At 35.9% G+C, this 20140-nt stretch overlaps 1 protein-coding gene across 2 annotated transcripts in view; it reads right to left on the bottom strand.

Moving 5' to 3' along the window:
- im:7151449 (complement decay-accelerating factor) overlaps positions 1–12976 on the bottom strand; it is a 32934-nt gene extending 19958 nt beyond the window's left edge. Inside the window, exons 1-6 of one of the 2 annotated variants that reach the window (XM_062038336.1) lie at positions 12829–12976; positions 10861–11145; positions 10281–10507; positions 3588–3773; positions 3420–3516; positions 3034–3104 (exon numbers count right to left, since the gene is read on the bottom strand). In XM_062038336.1, coding sequence (XP_061894320.1) covers positions 3034–3104; positions 3420–3516; positions 3588–3773; positions 10281–10413 — 487 coding nt within the window. In that variant the 5' untranslated portion in view covers positions 10414–10507; positions 10861–11145; positions 12829–12976. Of the gene's footprint in view, positions 1–3033; positions 3105–3419; positions 3517–3587; positions 3774–10268; positions 10508–10860; positions 11146–12828 lie in introns of both variants that reach the window. The other variant, XM_062038335.1, reaches the window with a different exon arrangement.
- Between the last annotated feature and the right edge of the window lie 7164 nt (positions 12977–20140).

The following is a 20140-nucleotide window of genomic DNA, read 5'->3' on the forward strand; positions in this document are numbered from 1 at the left end:
CATAGTCAAGTTTTTTACCTCCGCTGTGAGCGCTTTTTGTTTGTACCCTTTTGAGTTAAAATATTAAACATGTCCTCACCTGCACGCCATGTCGGCTTCAGTTCGTTTGCATCTCGGGAAAGCAACACACGCAGGAAACTGCATCTTAGTCCATGTCTTGACAAAAGCGCTTTGAGTCACTAGAGAAAAGCGCTATATCAATATAATTCACTTCACTTCACATTTGATATTATTTTTTTGGCATAGCAATACTGATTTTAAAGGATATTTGACATGTCACTCTGCAAACATTAAACAAATTATTTATTTTGGCAAATGCACAAAATAACCATTTTGGGTGACATCTGAGAGGATGGTGGCAGTAAGTTAATATTTTTTTGTGTTTGTGTTTTTTGATAAGCAATAACAAAACTTATTTTAAAGGATATTTGACATGTCACTCTGCAAACATCACTATTAATTTTAGTGTAAGTAAGAAACTATAATTTTGGGTCATGTCTGAGAGGATGGTGGCGGTAAGTTACTATTGATTACATTTTTTGTTTTTGTTTTTGGCATTGCAATAACAATACTGATTTTAAAATATATTTGACATGTCACTCTGCAAACATTAAAAAATATTTATTTCGGCCAATGCGCAAAATAACAATTTTGGGTGACATCTGAGAGGATGGTGGAGGTAAGTTACTATTGGTTTGAATTGTTTTGTAGTTTTTAGCATTGCAGTAAACCTGTTGATTTTAAAGAATATTTGACATGTCACTCTGCAAACATTAAAAATGATTTATTTTGGATGACATCTGAGAGAATGGTGGAGGGAAGTTACAATTTGTTTTGGTTTGTTTTTGGCATACCAATACTGACTTTAAAGGACATTTTGATATGTCACTCTGCAAAGACCACTATTTATTTTAGCTCAAGCAAGAAACAATGATTTTGGGTGACATCTGAGAGGATGGTGGCGGTAACTTACTAATGTTTTTTTTGTTTGTGTTTGGCATAGCAATAACAATACTGATTTTAAAGAGTATTTGACATGTCACTCTTCAAACATCACTAATTATTTCAGCCAAAGCAAGAAACAATAATTTTGGGTGATATTTGAGAGGATGGCGGAGGTAAGTTATAAATGATTTGATTTTTTTTTTTTTTTTGGCGTAGCAATAACAATACTGATTTTAAAGGATATTTGACATGTCACTCTGCAAACATTAAAAAAAATGTATTTCGGCAAATCTTCAAAATAACAATTTTGGGTGACATATGAGAGGATGGTGGTGGTACGTTACTATTTGTTTTAATTATTTTTTGTTTGTTTTTGTAATAGCAATAACAATATTGATTTTAAAGGACATTTGACAAAAATCACTATTTTATCTAATAAGCAAGAAACAAAGAATTTTTGGGTGACGTCTGAGAGGATGGTGGCGGTAAGTTAATATTGATTAGATTTGTTTTGGGTTTTTTTGCGTAGATTTAACAATACTGATTTTAAGATGTTTGACATGTCACTCTGCAAACATCACTAATTATTTTAGCTAAAGCAGGAAATAAATATGTTGGGTGATGTCTGAGAGGATGGAGGCGATAAGTTACTATTGATATGAATATTTTCATTGTTTTGTCATTAAAAATGATCCTAATGATTTTAAAGGATATTTGACATGTCACTCTGCAAACGTCACTATTTATTTTAGCTAAAGCAAAAAACTATGATTTTGTGTGACGTCTGAGAGGATGGTGGCGGTAAGTTAATATTGATTTGATGTTTTTTTTGGCGTAGTAATAAATAACAACACTCATTTTAAAGTATATTTAAAATGTCACTGCAAACATTAAAAATGATTTATTTCGGCTAATCCACAAAATAACAATTTTGGGTGACATCTGAGAGGATGGTGGTGGTAAGTTACTATTGGTTTTAATTTTTTTTGTTTGTTTTTGGCATAGCAATAACAATACTGATTTTAAAGCACATTTGACACGTCACTCTGCAAACATCACTATTTATTTTAGCTAATGCAAGAAACAATGACGTCTGAGAGGATGGTGGCGGTAAGTTAATATTGATTGGAATTTGTTTGTTTTTTTAGTGTAGCAATAACAATACTGATTTTAAAGTATATTTGACATGTCACTCTACAAACATTAAAAATGATTTATTTCAGCTAATCCAAGAAATAACAATTTTGGGGGACATCTGAGAGGATGGTGGCAGAAGTTACTATTTTTTATTTGTTTTTGGCATAGCAGTAAGAATACTGATTTTAAAGAACATTTCACATGTCACTCTGCAAACATCACTAATTATTTTTAGCTAAAGCAAAAAACAATGATTTTGGGTGACGTCTGAGAGGATGGTGGCGGTAAGTTAATATTGATTTGATTGTTTTTTTTGGCGTAATAATAGCAATACTGATTTGTCAAATATACTTATATTTGACATGTCACTGCAAACATTAAAATTGATTTATTTAAGCTAATCCACAAAATGAAAATTTTGGGTGACATCTGAGAGGATGGTGACGGTAAATTACCATTGGTTTTAATTTTTTTTGTTTGTTTTTGGCATAGCAATAACAATACTGATTTTAAAGCACATTTGACATGTCTTCTCTGCAAACATCACTATTTATTTCAGCTAAAGCAAGAAACAAATGCTTTAGGGTGAAGTCTGAGAGGATGGTGGCGGTAAGTTAATATTGATTGGAATTTGATTGTTTTTTTGGTGTAGCAATAACAATACTGATTTTAAAGTATATTTGACATGTCCTCTACAAACATTAAAAATGATTTATTTCGGCTAATCCCCGAAAAAACAATTTTGGGTGACATCTGAGAGGATGGTGGCAGTAAGTTACCATTTTTTTGTTCGCGTTTGGCATAGCAGTAAGAATACTGATTTTAAAGAACATTTGTCACTCTGCAAACATCACTAATTATTGTAGCGAAAGACAGAAACAATGATTTTAAGTGACGTCTGAGAAGATGGTGACGTTAAGTTATTGATTGGAAGTAGAAGTATTTACTTACTTAGACAGCTGCCTATTCCACTCCAGCCTGCAGCGAAGCACTCCTTGTAGCTGGATCCTCTGATGCGGTAACTGTGGAAACCGAATAAAGGTTACATGTCCTCCTTTCTACCATTTCTGTTTACGTTATATTCTACCACTGGTATTTATGTTACATTCTACTACTTGTGTTTACATGATTTTGAGTTACATGCTTTTGAATGATTGCTGCAGTATTCTGCTTTGAGAAACATTGGAGGAACATTCCAGAGGTTTGAGATGTTGCAATGTTGAAGGAGGGCAGCTGGAGCATGAACAAGATGAATTGCGTGCAGTGCATGGAATTATAACAAGTATTTATGTGCTAATACGTCAAAAATATTGTATTTATTGCATTTCTCCACTCACCCTTCGTCACACGTGACCTTGATGACGTCGCCGAGGAGCGTGCCGCTGATGTTGAAGGTCATGTTGGGTTGAGGCGTGGGAGGCCCGCAGTCCTTCTCTGAGGGCGGACAAACAAGTGTGACTTGACGTCATGGCAACAGTTACCGTGGTGAAGGAGAGGAGCGTCACTTTTGCAAGTGAGAGTCAGCTGGGTCCAGTTCCCGTCGTGGCAGGTGATGGAGCCGGAGCCGCTCTCCAGCACGAAGCCAGTGCCGCACTCCATGATGGCGCTGGAACCTTCCTCGAAGGAGTTGACCAGAGCCGACTTGAGACTCAGGACTTTGTGATTTCCTTGGAACGGTCTGGGACAGTTGGCTGCAGGACAAACACAATAGCATTAGTCTTCATTTTTATTATTGTTTTATACGTGATGGCAGTGCAAGTAAGTCATTATAACAATGTTTTCTTTTCGTTTGCTTGTTTTTTTAAATATTTTTGATGTTGTAATTCTAATTGATATTGACACTGTTGTTTACATCATTCATTTTTGTTTGACTCCTTGGATTTTTTTGTCATGTTTGTGTCTTCTCAATTGCTCTGTTGATTGCTATTCAAAATGTTGCTGGGCTGGGACTGGTTGGGATTTGTGTTATTATGGGCCTGCAAGCAGCCCATATTATTATTGTATTATGTGTGTTAATTTTGTATTTTCTGTATCAATATTGTATGAGAATGTGTTGTTATTGTATTATTATGTATTATTATTGTATTATTCAGTGTTATTATTGTATTATACGTTTTTTTTTATTGCTGTATATGTGTAGGGATGATGTTTGATAAGAAATTATCGAGTTCGAGCCTATTATCGAATCCTCTTATCGAACCGATTCCTTATCGATTCTCTTATCGAGTCCAGATAGGTTGTTGTATATGGAAAAAAACACACAATATTTGGTTTAACAAAAGCTCACTTTTATTATATAAGAAAAAAAATAAAATATAATAAATAAATAAATATTGACTGTTACCCACCTAAAAAAATTAAACAAAATAAATAAATATTGACTGTTGTTACCCAAAGTATATTAAGTGGGATTTTTCAGGAACAAAAATATATACAGTAACACAAAAACAACCTGTCTCTGTGACCACTATAGGTGTATAAATAATAATATAGTGTTAAATAAAATCAGTCCCTTGGGCACAAAACTTAAAATACAGCTCTCCAAAAAGTGCACTTTTTCTGCTATTTGATATAACTGTTTGTTATGATGCTTTGACATTTTTGCACTTTATTTCTTTATTGAAAGAAAATTCTATGAAGAGAAAGGTTGCTTGCAAATGTGGTTACAATGCTAAAAAATGAAAAGTTAAAGCTAAAAAAGATATATACTTTATTGAGTTAACATTATTTCTTTATAGGGTAGATAGATAGATAGATGTGATGGTATGTTATGAGCTAGGGAATATAACAACTACACTACCCAGCATGCAACGGGAGTGACGAGCATGCGCGGTAGCCCCGAAAAGTGGTGTTTCTTGTCTCACCCGGCAGCTAAGAAAGAGGTTATGAGCACGCTGTGAAAGTAAACGTCAAGAACTCAGCCAACACGCCTCGTCTGCATTATTTATAATTAGACAGACAACAGATATACAGTGTGATTTTGTTTTGTTTACAAGGAAAGAAAAACAAAAGTTAAAAAAGGGAGATATGTTGTATATATATGTATGTGCTGCGGTTGCTTTAAGAACGTTGCGACAGCTGCCGTAAAGGAGGTGCGTTGCTAGCCTGGTTGCTATGTTTCCGGTTGGTCGTAAAAGTGTTCGTCATGTGTTTGACTTTGTACCCTGCTCAAATCTCTCAGTAAAGTTATTCATTGAATTATACCTTTGGTTTTGAACTTTATTACACCTTGGAGCGCTTTCTGCTTTCCCTATCTGCGCCTAATGACTGAGCTACGTGACATAATTTCTTGTGATGTCTCACGGGGCATTTCTGGTTGGGACGGGATTCGTTCCCAGCGATTCGAATAAAGAACCAACTCTTTTTCTTTACTATAGTGGTCTCGATAACGGGTACCGGTTCTCAAAAAGGGATTCGAGTCTGAGGACTCGGTTCTTTTCTTATCGAACAACTGGGAAAACCGGTTTCGAGTATCATCCCTAATTATGTGTTATAATTGTATTATTATGTATTGTTGTTATTGTATTATTATGTATTATTATTGTATTATTCAGTGTTATACTGTATTATTATGTATTATTATTGTATTACAGGTATTCTGTATTATTATTTTATTATTTTGTGTTATTGTTGTATTATGTTTTAATATTGTATTATTCTGTATTATTATTGTATTATGTATTATTATTGTATTATGTGTTATTGCATTATTATGTGTTATTATTGTATTATTCCGTATTATTATTGTATTATTATGTATTATTGTATTATGTATTATGGATTATTGTATTATTATGTATTATTATTGTATTATTATGTATTATTATTGTATTATGTGTTGTTATTGTATTATAGAATATTGCATTCTTATGTATTATTATTGTATTATGTATTATTATTGTATTATTCTGTATTATTATTATATTTATTCTGTGGTATTATTGTATTATGTATTATTGTATTATTCTGTATTATTATTGTATTATTCTCTGTTATTATTGTATTCTGTATTATCCTGTATTATTATGTATTATTATTGTATTATTGTGTATTATTGCATTATTATGTATTATTAGTATCGTATTATGTGTTGTTATTGTATTATAGATTATTGTATTATTATTGTACTCTTATGTATTATTATGTATTATTATAGTATTATTCTGTATTATTATTATTATATTTATTATGTGGTATTATTGTATTATGTATTCTTGTATTATTCTGTATTATTATTATATTTATTCTGTGGTATTATTGTATTATGTATTATTGTATTATTCTCTATTATTATTATCTGTTATTATTGTATTCGGTATTATTATTGTATAATTATGTATTATTATTGTATTATTACGTATTATTATTATTGTTTTATTATGTCTTATTTTGTTGACCGTATTAATAATAAATCAAATCAACTTTATTTTTATTTATAAAGCACATTTAGTGTGTGAATGTGAGTGTGAATGTTGTCTGTCTATCTGTGTTGGACCTGCGATGAGGTGGCGACTTGTCCAGGGTGTACCCCGCCTTCCGCCCGATTGTAGCTGAGATAGGCTCCAGCGCCCCCCGGGACCCCGAAGGGAATAAGCGGTAGAAAATGGATGGATGGATGGATTTAAAAATGTTTACCACAGGAGTAGCCAAAGTGCTGTACAATGGGCAGGTTAAAAGATAACACAAGAGAAACGAGCAAGCACACCACAACACAAACAGAGCACAATAAAAAATAAATAAATAAAACATAAAAACAGGTTCACAGCAGGTGCATTGTGAGACGCCATAGCAGGATGGAGATCACTCAGTGTTAAAAGCCATGGAATAAAAGTATGTTTTTAAGAGTGATTTAAAAAGAGGAAGAGAGGAGGCCTGTCTAACACTCAAAGGTAAGTCGTTCCAGAGCTTGGGAGCAGCAGCGGCGAAAGCTCTGTCACCTCTAACTTCAGCCTTGTGTCAGGGACCGTCAATAGCAGTAAGGCTGAAGGAGGTCGGAGAGATATGTTGGAGCGAGGTTGTTTAGACATTTAAAAACAAATAGTAGGAGTTTAAAATGTATTCGGTAACGCACAGGGAGCCAGTGAAGGGATGCTAATATAAGGGTGATGTGCTCACGTCTGCGGGTCTGTGTTAGCAGACAAGCAGCAGAGATCTGCACGAGCTGCAGGCGGGCGAGGGAGGCCTGGCTAATGCCTAAATACAGGGCATTGCAGTAGTCTTGACGAGTCGAGATAAAGGCGTGGATTAATTTCTCCAGATCATGTCCTGATAGAAACGGTTTCACTTTCGCTACTTGGCGTAGTTGATAAAAGTTTTTTGTACGACGCCGCTGATTTGTCTTTCAAACTTAAAATCTGAGTCGAACTTTACCCCTAGGTTTGTGACACAGTCACTAAGATACGGGGACAGAGTGCCGAGGTCAACGTTGGGGGAGGGAGAGCGACTTGGACCGAACAACACAACTTCTGTTTTGCTTTCATTTAGGCACAGGAAGTTAACTGAAAGCCAGGCTTTGATGCCGTGCAGGCAGTCAATAAGACGTTAGACCGTGGTATTTTGTGCCATGGGAAAATAAATCTGGCAATCATCGGCATAAAAATGAAATGCAATACCGTACTTCCTGAAAACAGAACCAAGGGGGAGAAGGTAAAGCACAAATAAAATTGGGCCAAGGATTGAGCCCTGGGGGACCCCATGTGGTAAAGGAGCTGTGGAAGACATAAAACTGTCTACTTTTACACAAAAACTCCTGTCAGTTAGGTACGACCGGAACCAGTTGAGGGCGGCGCCCTTAATGCCCACACAGTTATCAAGACGAGTGATTAAGGTGGCGTGGTCGACGGTGTCGAACGCAGCAGACAGATCTAAAAGCACCAGGACAACATATTTACCAGAATGTGTTGACTGGAGGATATCGTTAGAAACTTTTAAAAGCGCTGACTCTGTGCTGTGGAGGGCTTTGAAACCGGACTCTAAGAAGGGCAACAACTGACTGTAGACAACCTTCTCTAATATTTTGGAAATGTATGGAAGATTAGAGATAGGTCTAAGGTTAGAGAGGAGAGAGGGGTCGAGGCTTGGTTTTTTAAGTAGAGGTCGTACCACTGCATGTTTAAATTCTACTGGTACTATTCCGGAAGAGAGGCTACTATTGGTAATGTTAAGGACACTTGATCCAATAGTAGCAAGTACCTCCTTAAACAGGCGAGGTGGGAGGGCTTTTTTGATTGATTGATTGAGACTTTTATTAGTAGATTGCACAGTGAAGTACATATTCCGTACAATTGACCACTAAATGGTAACACCCGAATAAGTTTTTCAACTTCGGGGTCCACTTAAATTGCAGGAGAACCAGAGGGCTTCATATGACTAACTGTGTCATTTAGAAAATAAAAGGACACCGGCTCAAACTGATGGAAAACAGAAAAGAAATGCAGAGGAATCGAAGGGTCATATGAAGGCTGAGATAAACTGGCTCTAGTTGACACAATTTTGTCAGTGAAAAAATGGAGACAATTTTCACAGAATTCCAAAGAAGCATCAAAACCAACCGATTTGGGAGCATCAATGACAGTGTTAATAGTTTTGAACAGAGCTCTGGGGTTGTTACAGTTAGAAGATATAATCTGAGATAGATAGATATTAATATCTGCTTTTACAGTCATCTGAAAGGAAAACAGGCTTTCTTTAAAAATGGCAAATAATAAATAGAGGAGGAAAAAAAAGTTTTAAAAAAACAGTCAAGATAATAAATATAAAAGTGCAGTTCAGAGTTTGTTTCCCAGAAAGAGTTTACTCGAAATTCCACCCACACGCATTTAGTACAATTCCATATATTTGTTGTTGTTGTTGTTGTTGTGGTATAAATGTTTTTATAATGATGAATAACAAAAATGTTTACATTTTTTTGTCATTTTTTTCATTTTTGTTTTAAATTGATTTGTTTTATTAAAATAATATTTTAGTGAATTTATGTTGAATCTCCTAAAAATGGTAAAAATAAACAACACATTACTTCTTTTTAAAAAAAAGTGATTTAACAATAGATTCTTAAAAACCCACAAAAACAACTAAATTAATCTAAACAATTAAATGCATTTTAAAAGAGAATTTAGTGTTAAATGTTTTAAGAGTTTAATAATTGATGTTGGGTTTTTTTCATGTTTTTTAAAAACTTTTTTATCCCACACCCCCAAAAAAATGTTTTTTTAATTTTTTAAACAAAAATGTAATTAATGTTTTAATGAAAAGTAGAATTTGGCGTTACATTTTAGAGTCTTTTTCAATTCATTAATTTATGTGAATGTATGTTAAAGCTGTTCAAAAGTGATTTAACAATACATTCTTAAAAAGTGAGATGTGTTTTAAACTGAATTCACAAGAAAATGTGAAGTAATTAAACAATTAAAAAACTTGTATTAACTCTTTTAAAACACATATTTAATGTGTGTGTGTGTGTGTGTGTGTGTGTGGGTGTGTGTGTGTGTGTGTGTGTGTGTGTGTGTGTGTGTGTGTGTGTGTGTGCGTGCGTGTGTGTGTGTGTGTGTGTGTGTGCGTGTGTGTGTGTGTTTTAGTTTGTAAAACTTTAAAACTAAATCCAAATTCTTTTTTTTTTTTTTTTTTTAATAAAAAGTAATAGAATTTAATTTTGTGGTAAATATTTTAGCAAGTGTAAAACAAACGTAAATTGTTTGGTTTTTTTATTTACATTTTTATTAAAAATTACAACTTAGTGTTAACTCTCTTAATGAATCTAAAAACATTTATAAATTATTAGAATGTTTGAGAGATATAACAGAACTTTCTTTTCTAATACCTGACATGCAACCCTAAATTTCTCGCAAAAACAAATAAATAATTTAAAATGTTTTATTAAAAAGTACAACTTATTGTTAACTCTCTTAATGAATCTAAAAAAAACAACTTTAATTATTATAATGTTCGAGAGATTTTAACAAAACTTTTTTTTTTTATAATACCTGACACGTGCAACCCTAAATTTCTCGCAAAAAAACCCAAAAATAAATAAACAATTTAAAACACATTGATTCTAATTGGAGCAGCATTGATGATATTGATTTGTAAATAAATACACTTATTTTTAGAGTTTTTACTGAAATATTTTATGGATGTTGATGGTGTGAACATGATTGTGAAGAACCAAACCTTGAATGAATGATGCTCACCTTTGTTCTCACCTTCTGACCTCCACACAAAGACCACAAAGAAGACGAGCACACAAGTGATCTTGCGTTGTGTGCTGGTAGTCGCTAGTACTGGTAGTAGTCCTGGTAGTACTCCTGGTAGTAGTGGTAGTAGTAGCTCCTCCATGTCAACCGGGCTGCAGAGAAGAAAGTCTTCCTCCAACTAGCAGCTGATGAAACAGAGATGCCTTTTGCTCTCTCAACTCCTCCTCCTGTAGTAACTTGAAAAAAATAAACAGTCATCAAGTTGGCGTCAATGGAAAAGGAAGTGAGAAGATGCTGCCTTCAATGTAAAACCCGAAGCATTAGTCTCTAACACATATTGCTGCATGATTTAGGTGTTTACAGATATATGTATGAGGTATCAAAAACATCTTACATTACAGCTTTTTATTATTAAAAACACCCAAAATGCAGATGAATCTTGGAATTCTTTGGATGACTTCTACATAAGGAATAAGCAAATAGGTCAACAAATAATTGAAGAAATATTTCAAATGACTTTAGATTAACTCATCAGACAAAATTGAAGAAGTGAAATAAAGTGAATTTTCTAGAAGATTGAACAACTTACCGGGATTCAGATGATTTCCTTGATCAGCAGTGAATTATTGGACTTCCTCCGATGGAAGAAACCACACCAATGTCCGATAAAGCTGACTTTTTTCACTAAATACTTGATACTTTGTATCAAAGTCTTGTCTTCTCAGAGCTGAGGGAGAACGTCCTGTGATTGCACAATTTTGTGTTGCAATGTTGGGTTTCAATCACATACTTAGGAGTCATTTGTCCCTGAAAGTTTGCCTGTCATCACAGATATGATGACATTCCATGACATGTAGACACGTTCTTGGATGTTCTGTCAGAAATGTAAACACACGTTATTGAAACAGGTACAATAGGTCCACTCCTGATTTTGAGGGTCAAAAAAATATTTGCTTTAACTCTTAGTATTTTTATAAATGTTCAATTCAGACATCGTTGCTATGATTTACTGACAGATTACCAGAAGTTAGCATAACAATGATGACCACACTGAGTAGAAATTAGCTTGAAAGCACGTTAGAAACCGAATAATTTATTGCAACAGTACCATAACAATCATATATATATATATATATATATATATATATATATATATATATATATATATATATATATATATATATATATATATATATATATATATATATATATATATATATATATATGGTTGTATGTATATACTGTATATGTGTATATGTATATAAGTAAATATATATGCGTGGGACGGCGTGCCGCAGTTGGGAGAGTGGCCGTGCCAGCAACCTGAGGGTTCCTGGTTCGATCCCCACCTTCTACCAACTTCGTCACGTCCGTTGTGTCCTTGAGCAAGACACTTCATCCTTGCTCCTGATGGGTCGTGGTTAGGGCCTTGCATGGCAGCTCCCGCCATCAGTGTGTGAATGTGTGTGTGAATGTGTGAATGTGGAAATAGTGTCAAAGCGCTTTGAGTACCTTGAAGGTAGAAAAGTGCTATACAAGTATAACCCATTTACCATTATATACACATATATGTACACACATATATTATACACACACATATATATATACACACACACACACACACACACACACACACTTATTATGTATATATACACACACACACACATACCTGTATATATACACACATATATATGTATATATATATATATATATATATATATAAATATATATATATATATATATATATATATATATATATATATATATAAATATATATATATATATATATATATATATATATATATATATATATATATATATATATATATATATATATATAAATGAAAGACAAATATGATCACCTCTCCATGTTTTTAGTGACGACGATGTTTGTCAGCGCTCGCGTGAGTCACATTTTACTTTGAAGGACAAAAACAGGAAGTTGTTTTTTACACAGCGGTTGCCTTGACCCTTTCGTTTGCCGGCTTCCTCAAATCCTCTTAGACAATGGAGGCAGATAAAGCTCGTTAATGTTTAACTTCACTTATTGTATCGTGCATTGCATCCGTTCGGGTGTTGATACAAACGTATTTTGTACGTGAATGTAGTCATTATTTAATGTCGTGGTCGCCCATAAAATGGGTGTGTCCTCAAGAGGACGCGTGGAAAAAAAGAGGGTAATCCCTCTGAATCACAGCGAGAGGGAAAGCCCTTGTTTACTTTTTGTTTTCCATCTATTCAGGAATGAAGAAGAGCCACAAATGAGTCAGAGTGGTGGGAGGAGACCGACATGTCTTGTTGTTATGGCGGTGATGGTGTCGGAGCAACCTGATGTTATTGTCGTGACACATTCCACTGCAGTCACAACAAAGGGCGAGCTGTGCCTCCTTGCCAGACAATCTCTGGGGTGAATTACAAAGAAATCGCCACCTCGAGCTTGATGACGTACGGAAGACCTCCACCCAAAACACGCATGCGTGGTCTCCCATGGCAACATAAGGTTACTGCGCGCTTGTGTGACTTTAAAAGGAAACACCCGGAAGCTGAGGATTCCTACCTCTTCAGACGAACATTCCGCATTGAAACCTTTTTTTCCACAGCATTCCAAGGATGTGACGCGCGACTCAGAGGTTTACATTTATGAATGTAACCCATCAAAGGTTCTCCTCCCTTGTACATGCGCTGGCTCAAAGGTTGAGTCAGTCAAACGTGATCGTTCATTTCCTGCTTGCGAACAAGGACGTCCGAAATAATGTCAAACCAACACACAGTGAAACAGTGACATCTTGTGGCGAGTTCTAAGTACTGCATAAACATGACAAGACAGAAAGGAGGTTTGGAGCAAATTCTGGAGTATGTGACGTCTAAAATGAGGGAAATTCGGGGTTATCAGTTACAAAACTAAAATATCTATAATTATTGCAACTAAAATCTGAGCTACAGTGCCATTAACATTCCCCACTTTAATGTTTAATTTAAATGTGATTGATTGATTGAAACTTGTATTAGTAGATTGCACAGTACAGTACATATTCCGTACAATTGACCACTAAATGGTAACACCCGTATAAGTTTTTTAACTTGTTTAAGTCGGGGTCCACGTAAATCAATTCATGGTACAAATATATACTATCATCATAATATAGTCATCACACAAGTTAATCATCAGAGGATATATATTGAGTTATTTACATTATTTACAATCCGGGGGGTGGGATGAGGAGGGTTTGGTTGATATCAGGACTTCAGTCATCAATTGCATCATCAGAGAAATGGGCATTGAAACAGTGTAGGACTGACTTGGTAGGATATGCACTGCAAGTAGTGGACATAGAAAGATCAGATAGCATAAAAACAAGTATATACTGTAGATTAGAAAGATAACCAAAGTAAACACAAAATGCCGTTTTTAAATGATGATTTAAATGCTACTTTTCACAGGTGAAAACGTAATTGGCACCTTTCTTAAATCATGAATTAATTGTGGCTAATTATGTTTTTCCATCCATCTTCTTCCGTTTATCCGAGGTCGGGTCGCGGGGGCAGCAACCTAAGCAGGGAAGCCCAGACTTTCCTCTCCCCAGCCACTTCGTCCAGCTCTTCCCGGGGGGATTCTGAGGCGTTCCCAGGCCAGCCGGGAGACATAGTCTACCCAACTCTACCGGTCGGACGTGCCCTAAACACCTCCCTAGGGAGGCTTTTGGGTGCCATCCTGACCAGATGCCCGAACCACCTCATCTGGCTCCTCTCGATTAATTATGGTTTTTTTTTACAAAAAATAAGCTCGGGCCCAGCGAAGCTGGCAGCGTTTCTGGGTGTTGTTGATAAATAGCTTTCGCTTTGCATAGTAGAGTTTTAAACTTGCACTTACAGATGTAGCGATCAACTGTGGTTACTGACACTGGTTTTCTGAAGTGTTCCTGAGCCCATGTGGTGATATCCTTTACACACTGATGGGATCCAAAGTCACGGGCATTCAATGTTACGTGCAGTGATTTCTCCAGATTCTCTGAACCTTTTGATGGTATTACGGATCGTAGATGGTGAAATCCCTAAATTCCTTGAAATAGCTTGTTGAGAAATGTTGTTCTTTAACAATTTGCTCACGCATTTGTTGACAAAGTGGTGACCCTCGCCCCATCCTTGCTTGTGAATGCCTGAGGATTTCATGGACGCTGCTTTTATACCCAATCATGTTACCCACCTGTTACCAATTAGCCTGTTCACCTGTGAGATGTTCCAAGTAAGTGTTTGATGAGAATTCTTCAACTTTCTCAGTCTTTTTTGCCACTTGTGCCAGCTTTTTTGAAACATGTTGCAGGCATCAAATTCCAAATGAGTTAATATTTGCAAAAAATAAAGTTTACCAGTTTGAACGTTAAGTATCTTGTCTTTGCAGTCTATTCAATTGAATATACCGTAGGTTGAAAAGGATTTGCAAATCATTGTATCCTGTTTTTATTTACCATTTACACAACGTGACAACTTCACTGCTTTGGGGTTTTGTAGAAATCTGAGCTCAATGTCACCAACCACACCCGAACCTGATTACCTCAAGACGTGTTCGACGAAGAAATCACTTACATAGAACCTGTCTGACAAAATAAAGTCGGCCAAAAGATGTCGAAAAGCCGCGATTCTAAGAAACTCAAGAACAGATGTGGAATACAGTCATTGACGCCATTTCTGAAGCTTTGGGACGCCAGAAAACCACGGTGAGATAGTTATTCACAAATGAAGAAAACAGCGGTAAACCAGAAGTGCCTGGCCTACAAGAATGAGCCCGAGAGCACCTCCAGGAGGTCACAAAAGAACCCTGGACGACATCCAAAGAACTGCAGGCCTTCCTATAGCCTCAGTTAAGGTCAGTGTTCATGACTCAACTCATGAGGAAGAGACTGGGCCACAATAATTCACTAGGTGTTGTAAAATATCAAATTACTATTGCAAAAGCAAACATTGACCTCAAACATGACCTGTCCTCCACCTCTATTCTTGCTGCGCTTGACTATCAGCTGCCTTTTCTTTTTCTTGGATGTTTCTGAAAGTGCTACCACTACTACTACTACTACTACTACTACTACTAATACTATTACTACTACGACTAACACTGTCCCTTTTTCAGGGACAGAGGGGGGAGGTGAGTTTGGATTGTGTCAAGTTTGAGCGTGTAAAGGTTTTTATTTAATTGATATGATCAATCCGGTACAAGGATAAAGTACGTAATGATTTGGGTTGACAATTACAGTGGTTGGCGGAAGCAACCCCAACCACAAAGGAGGATGCCAATTCAGTAATTCAATGTTTTGTGAATGATCTAATATCCCGACATGGTTTCCCCAAAAAGATTAGGTCAAACAACGGCACCTATTTTAAGAAAGCAGGTTATCATCCTCAGTCACAAGATCAGCCTTCCCAGGAAGGCGGAATCAGCGTGAGACCAAAATGGTATGTTTACAAAATGCAGAATTTGTGTGCCAGTTCCTCTGTGCAGATTCGAGGATGACAGCCGCCACTCCAGATTCCCTTCCACCCGCCGAGAGGGGCAGGGTCAAAATCGGGAGAGGAGAGACAACACCCGATACCTGACTGGGAGGAACTTCAGAGGAGAGAAAACACCTTGCCAGCGATGACGAGAACGACTAAGGTTGCCAGCCACGATGTGTCCATCGGACCTCCAGCAGCTGTGGAGGGAGGTGTCGAGCAGCGAGGAGGCCTTGAAGCAAGCCGAGGGCCTGGACCAAAGCCCCAACAGCCCCAACTCTACCTCAGCTTTCCCCAAAGCCCCAACAGCTCCAACTCTACCTCAGCCTTCCCCAGAGCGGCCAGCGCGCACGTGCCACTGCACAGTCTGCCCGATGGACAGAGCCACACCCCAAAGAGAGACAGAGCCAGACTGTTTGAGTGGATCTCCTTCTTCACCAAGGCAGCCAAAAGCCCAACGAGGTGTCGGCAGGCCACCAGCCTGAGGCACCACGAGCCATTTACACGAGCACTAATCGAGCATGGACTCATACGAAAATCAGTTTTGTGTTCAAAATCAATTGGTAATCAACAATATTGGTAACTACATTCATTGCAAATGCCGGAAAAAGAATTCTGCAACAGCTTACAGTCATAAGTCTATATTCATTTTAAAACAGATTTTGTTTGATTGATCATTAATGGGAAATACATCTGAATAAGCATATATATATATATATATATGTATATATATTCATCTAATTATGTTCATTGACGTTCATGATCAAAGTATTCTGTTATTCCATTTTACTAAATCAAAGGGTAGGCCACTAATTTTGTTCTGTGATATAGTTTTACTGCAGGCTGGTAACATCGATCGCTCCGTAAAGGGTCATAGAGGAATTTCACCTTGTATAAAAACATTGGGGTTTTTGCCTCTATCTGTGGTAGAGATTTTTAAGTAAGTGGCCTACATCAGAAATTGGTATGGTCTAGGGTTCTAGAACCCTGGAAGGGGGATTTGTAGTGGACTTTCTGACCTTTGAACTATATTTCGTGTCTGTCAAGAATGTCTGCTCGTTTCATTCTTTTCTATTCTGAATCTGAACCATGGAAGGATCATATATGGGTGAAAGTTGAATAAACAGTCGACCTGACCATTCTACAAAATGTTTTGATTGTCTATTATGACTAAGGGATTCAAGGATGTTGCAAAACAAACAGGTCCAAAACAACAGGACCTTGACGCATGAGGGAAACAGATAAAATGGCCAAGTGACAAGGGCTATGGGTGATTTGCTTGATTCTCGAGTCCTCCGGAGGACGTTGTCTGTCTGCATGGACAACTCAATCCAACTCTGTACTTTTGATTATGGGTAAATAAAACTTTTGTACTAAAATCACTTTTGTTGCTGTTTAAGATTCGGACCATCCACCACAACTGCAGGCCTTCCTATAGCCTCAGTTAAGGTCAGTGTTCATGACTCAACTCGTGAGGAAGAGACTGGGCTAAAATGGCATCCGTGGCAGCTCCAAGGTGAAAACCACTGCTGACCATAAAGAACACAATTAAAAAAAAAAAAATTCCTAAGACTTTGGGGAGAATATTCTATGACTGACGAGACAAAAGTAGAATTTGGCGTGAATCAGCATTTCCGAGAGAGAACATCGTACTAAGGATCAAAGTGTGATGGTCTGGGACTGCTTTTATCTTTGAGGCCCTTGTACTTAAGGTCTATTCAAATACACTTTGGTTGATTGCTGAATGAGGTGCCTTTGAACTACAAGTAACACACTTCAGTATTCTGGTGTGTGAAACCTGATCCTTTTCAAAACATTGTATGCTGAAAACGTCAAACAGAAGACCAAAGACGTAGGATGATAGACCAAAGTGGTCCATATAGTGTGTGTGTGTGTGTGTGTCCATACATCCATCTTTCATTAACTAAGCCTATAAACATATTCTTGTTATGTCTGATGTTGCTCCACACATTCTTTGCTTCCAAGCATCACTTACTCCACAAATGCAATATTTGCTTGTGTTTATGTGACGTGTCGACTAAACACAAATCACAATATCGATGTTGTTGTACTGTTCGATGAGCAACGACTGTACACAAATCATCTGCCTTTACGGTACAACCGACAGTACTTCCAGGATGAGGACCATTGACCGGTTTAGCCCTCCATTATGAAACTACAGGACACTCAGCGGCCATTAAACGGCTATAAGGCTCCTCTCTCGCCTGCCGGCCTTGTGCAGCAATGACTGGCTGAGTGTGTGCCAACATTATGGTGCTCAGTCTCTGTGTGTATATATATATATATATATATATATATATATATATATATATATATATATATATATATATATATATATTTATACAGTATATATGTGTGTGTATATATATATATGTGTGTGTATATATCCATCCATCCATCCATTTTCTACCACTTATTCCCTTCGGGGTCGCGGGGGGCGCTGGAGCCTATCTCAGCTACAATCATGAGGTGTATATATATATATATATATATATATATATATATATATATATATATATATATATATATATATATATACAGTATGTGTGTGTATATATATACACTACCGTTCAAAAGTTTGGGGTCACCCAAACAATTTTGTGGAATAGCCTTAATTTCTAAGAACAAGAATAGACTGTCGAGTTTCAGATGAAAGTTCTCTTTTTCTGGCCATTTTGAGCGTTTAATTGACCCCACAAATGTGATGCTCCAGAAACTCAATCTGCTCAAAGGAAGGTCAGTTTTGTAGGTTCTGTAACGAGCTAAACTGTTTTCAGATGTGTGAACATGATTGCACAAGGGTTTTCTAATCATCAATTAGCCTTCTGAGCCAATGAGCAAACACATTGTACCATTAGAACACTGGAGTGATAGTTTCTGGAAATGGGCCTCTATACACCTATGTAGATATTGCACCAAAAACCAGACATTTGCAGCTAGAATAGTCATTTACCACATTAGCAATGTATAGAGTGTATTTCTTTAAAGTTAAGACTAGTTTAAAGTTATCTTCATTGAAAAGTACAGTGCTTTTCCTTCAAAAATAAGGACATTTCAATGTGACCCCAAACTTTTGAACGGTAGTGTATATATATATATATATATATATATATATATATATATATATATATATATATATATATATATATATATATATATATACAGGTATATATATAAATATGTATACACATATTATATGTGTAAACTTATGAATACATACATACGTATATACATACATATGTATACATACATATATACATACATACATATGTATACATACATATATACATACATACATATATACATACATACATATGTATGTATATATGTATATATACAGATCGGTAGGTTGGAGTTCAAATCCCAGCCGAGTCATACCAAAGACTATAAAAATGGGACCCATAACCTCCCTGCTTGGCACTCAGCAACAAAGGGTTGGAGTTGGGGGTTAAATCACCAAAATGATTCCCGGGCGCGGCGTCGCTGCTGCCCACTGCTCCCCAAGGGGATGGGTCAAATGCAGAGGACAAATTTCGCCACATCTAGTGTGTGTGTGACAATCATTGGTACTTTAATCTTTAATATGTATACATACATACTGTACATATGTATGTATACATACATATGTATACATACAGTACATACGTATGTATACATATATTACATACATACATATGTGTACATACATACATATGTATACATACATACTGTACATATGTATACATACAGTACATACATATGTATACATACATTACATATGGATATATACATATACATACAGTACATACATATGTATACATACATACGCATACATACATATGTATACATGCATGTATACATACATACGGTACATACATACTGTACATATGTATACATACATACATACATATGTATACGATGTATGTATACATACATACAGTACATACATACATATGCATGCATACATATGTATACATACATACATACATACATATGTATACATACATACATATGTATACATACATACATATACATATGTATACATACATATGTATACATACATTACATACGGATGTATACATATACATACAGTACATACATGTGTATACATACGCATACATACATATGTATACATGCATATATACATACGGTACATACATACTGTACATATGTATACATACATATGTATACATACATACATACATATGTATACATACATACATATGTATACATACATTCATATACTGTAAGTATACATACAAATGTATATGTACGTATATGTATACGTACATACATATGTATGTACTGTATGTATGTATATGTGAACATATGTATTTATAATATTATATTTCTTCTCATCACCAGATTGGTGATTGGTGGCTAGA

This window comes from Entelurus aequoreus, linkage group LG26 (genome assembly GCF_033978785.1).
Source record: "Entelurus aequoreus isolate RoL-2023_Sb linkage group LG26, RoL_Eaeq_v1.1, whole genome shotgun sequence".
Taxonomy (NCBI): domain Eukaryota; kingdom Metazoa; phylum Chordata; class Actinopteri; order Syngnathiformes; family Syngnathidae; genus Entelurus; species Entelurus aequoreus.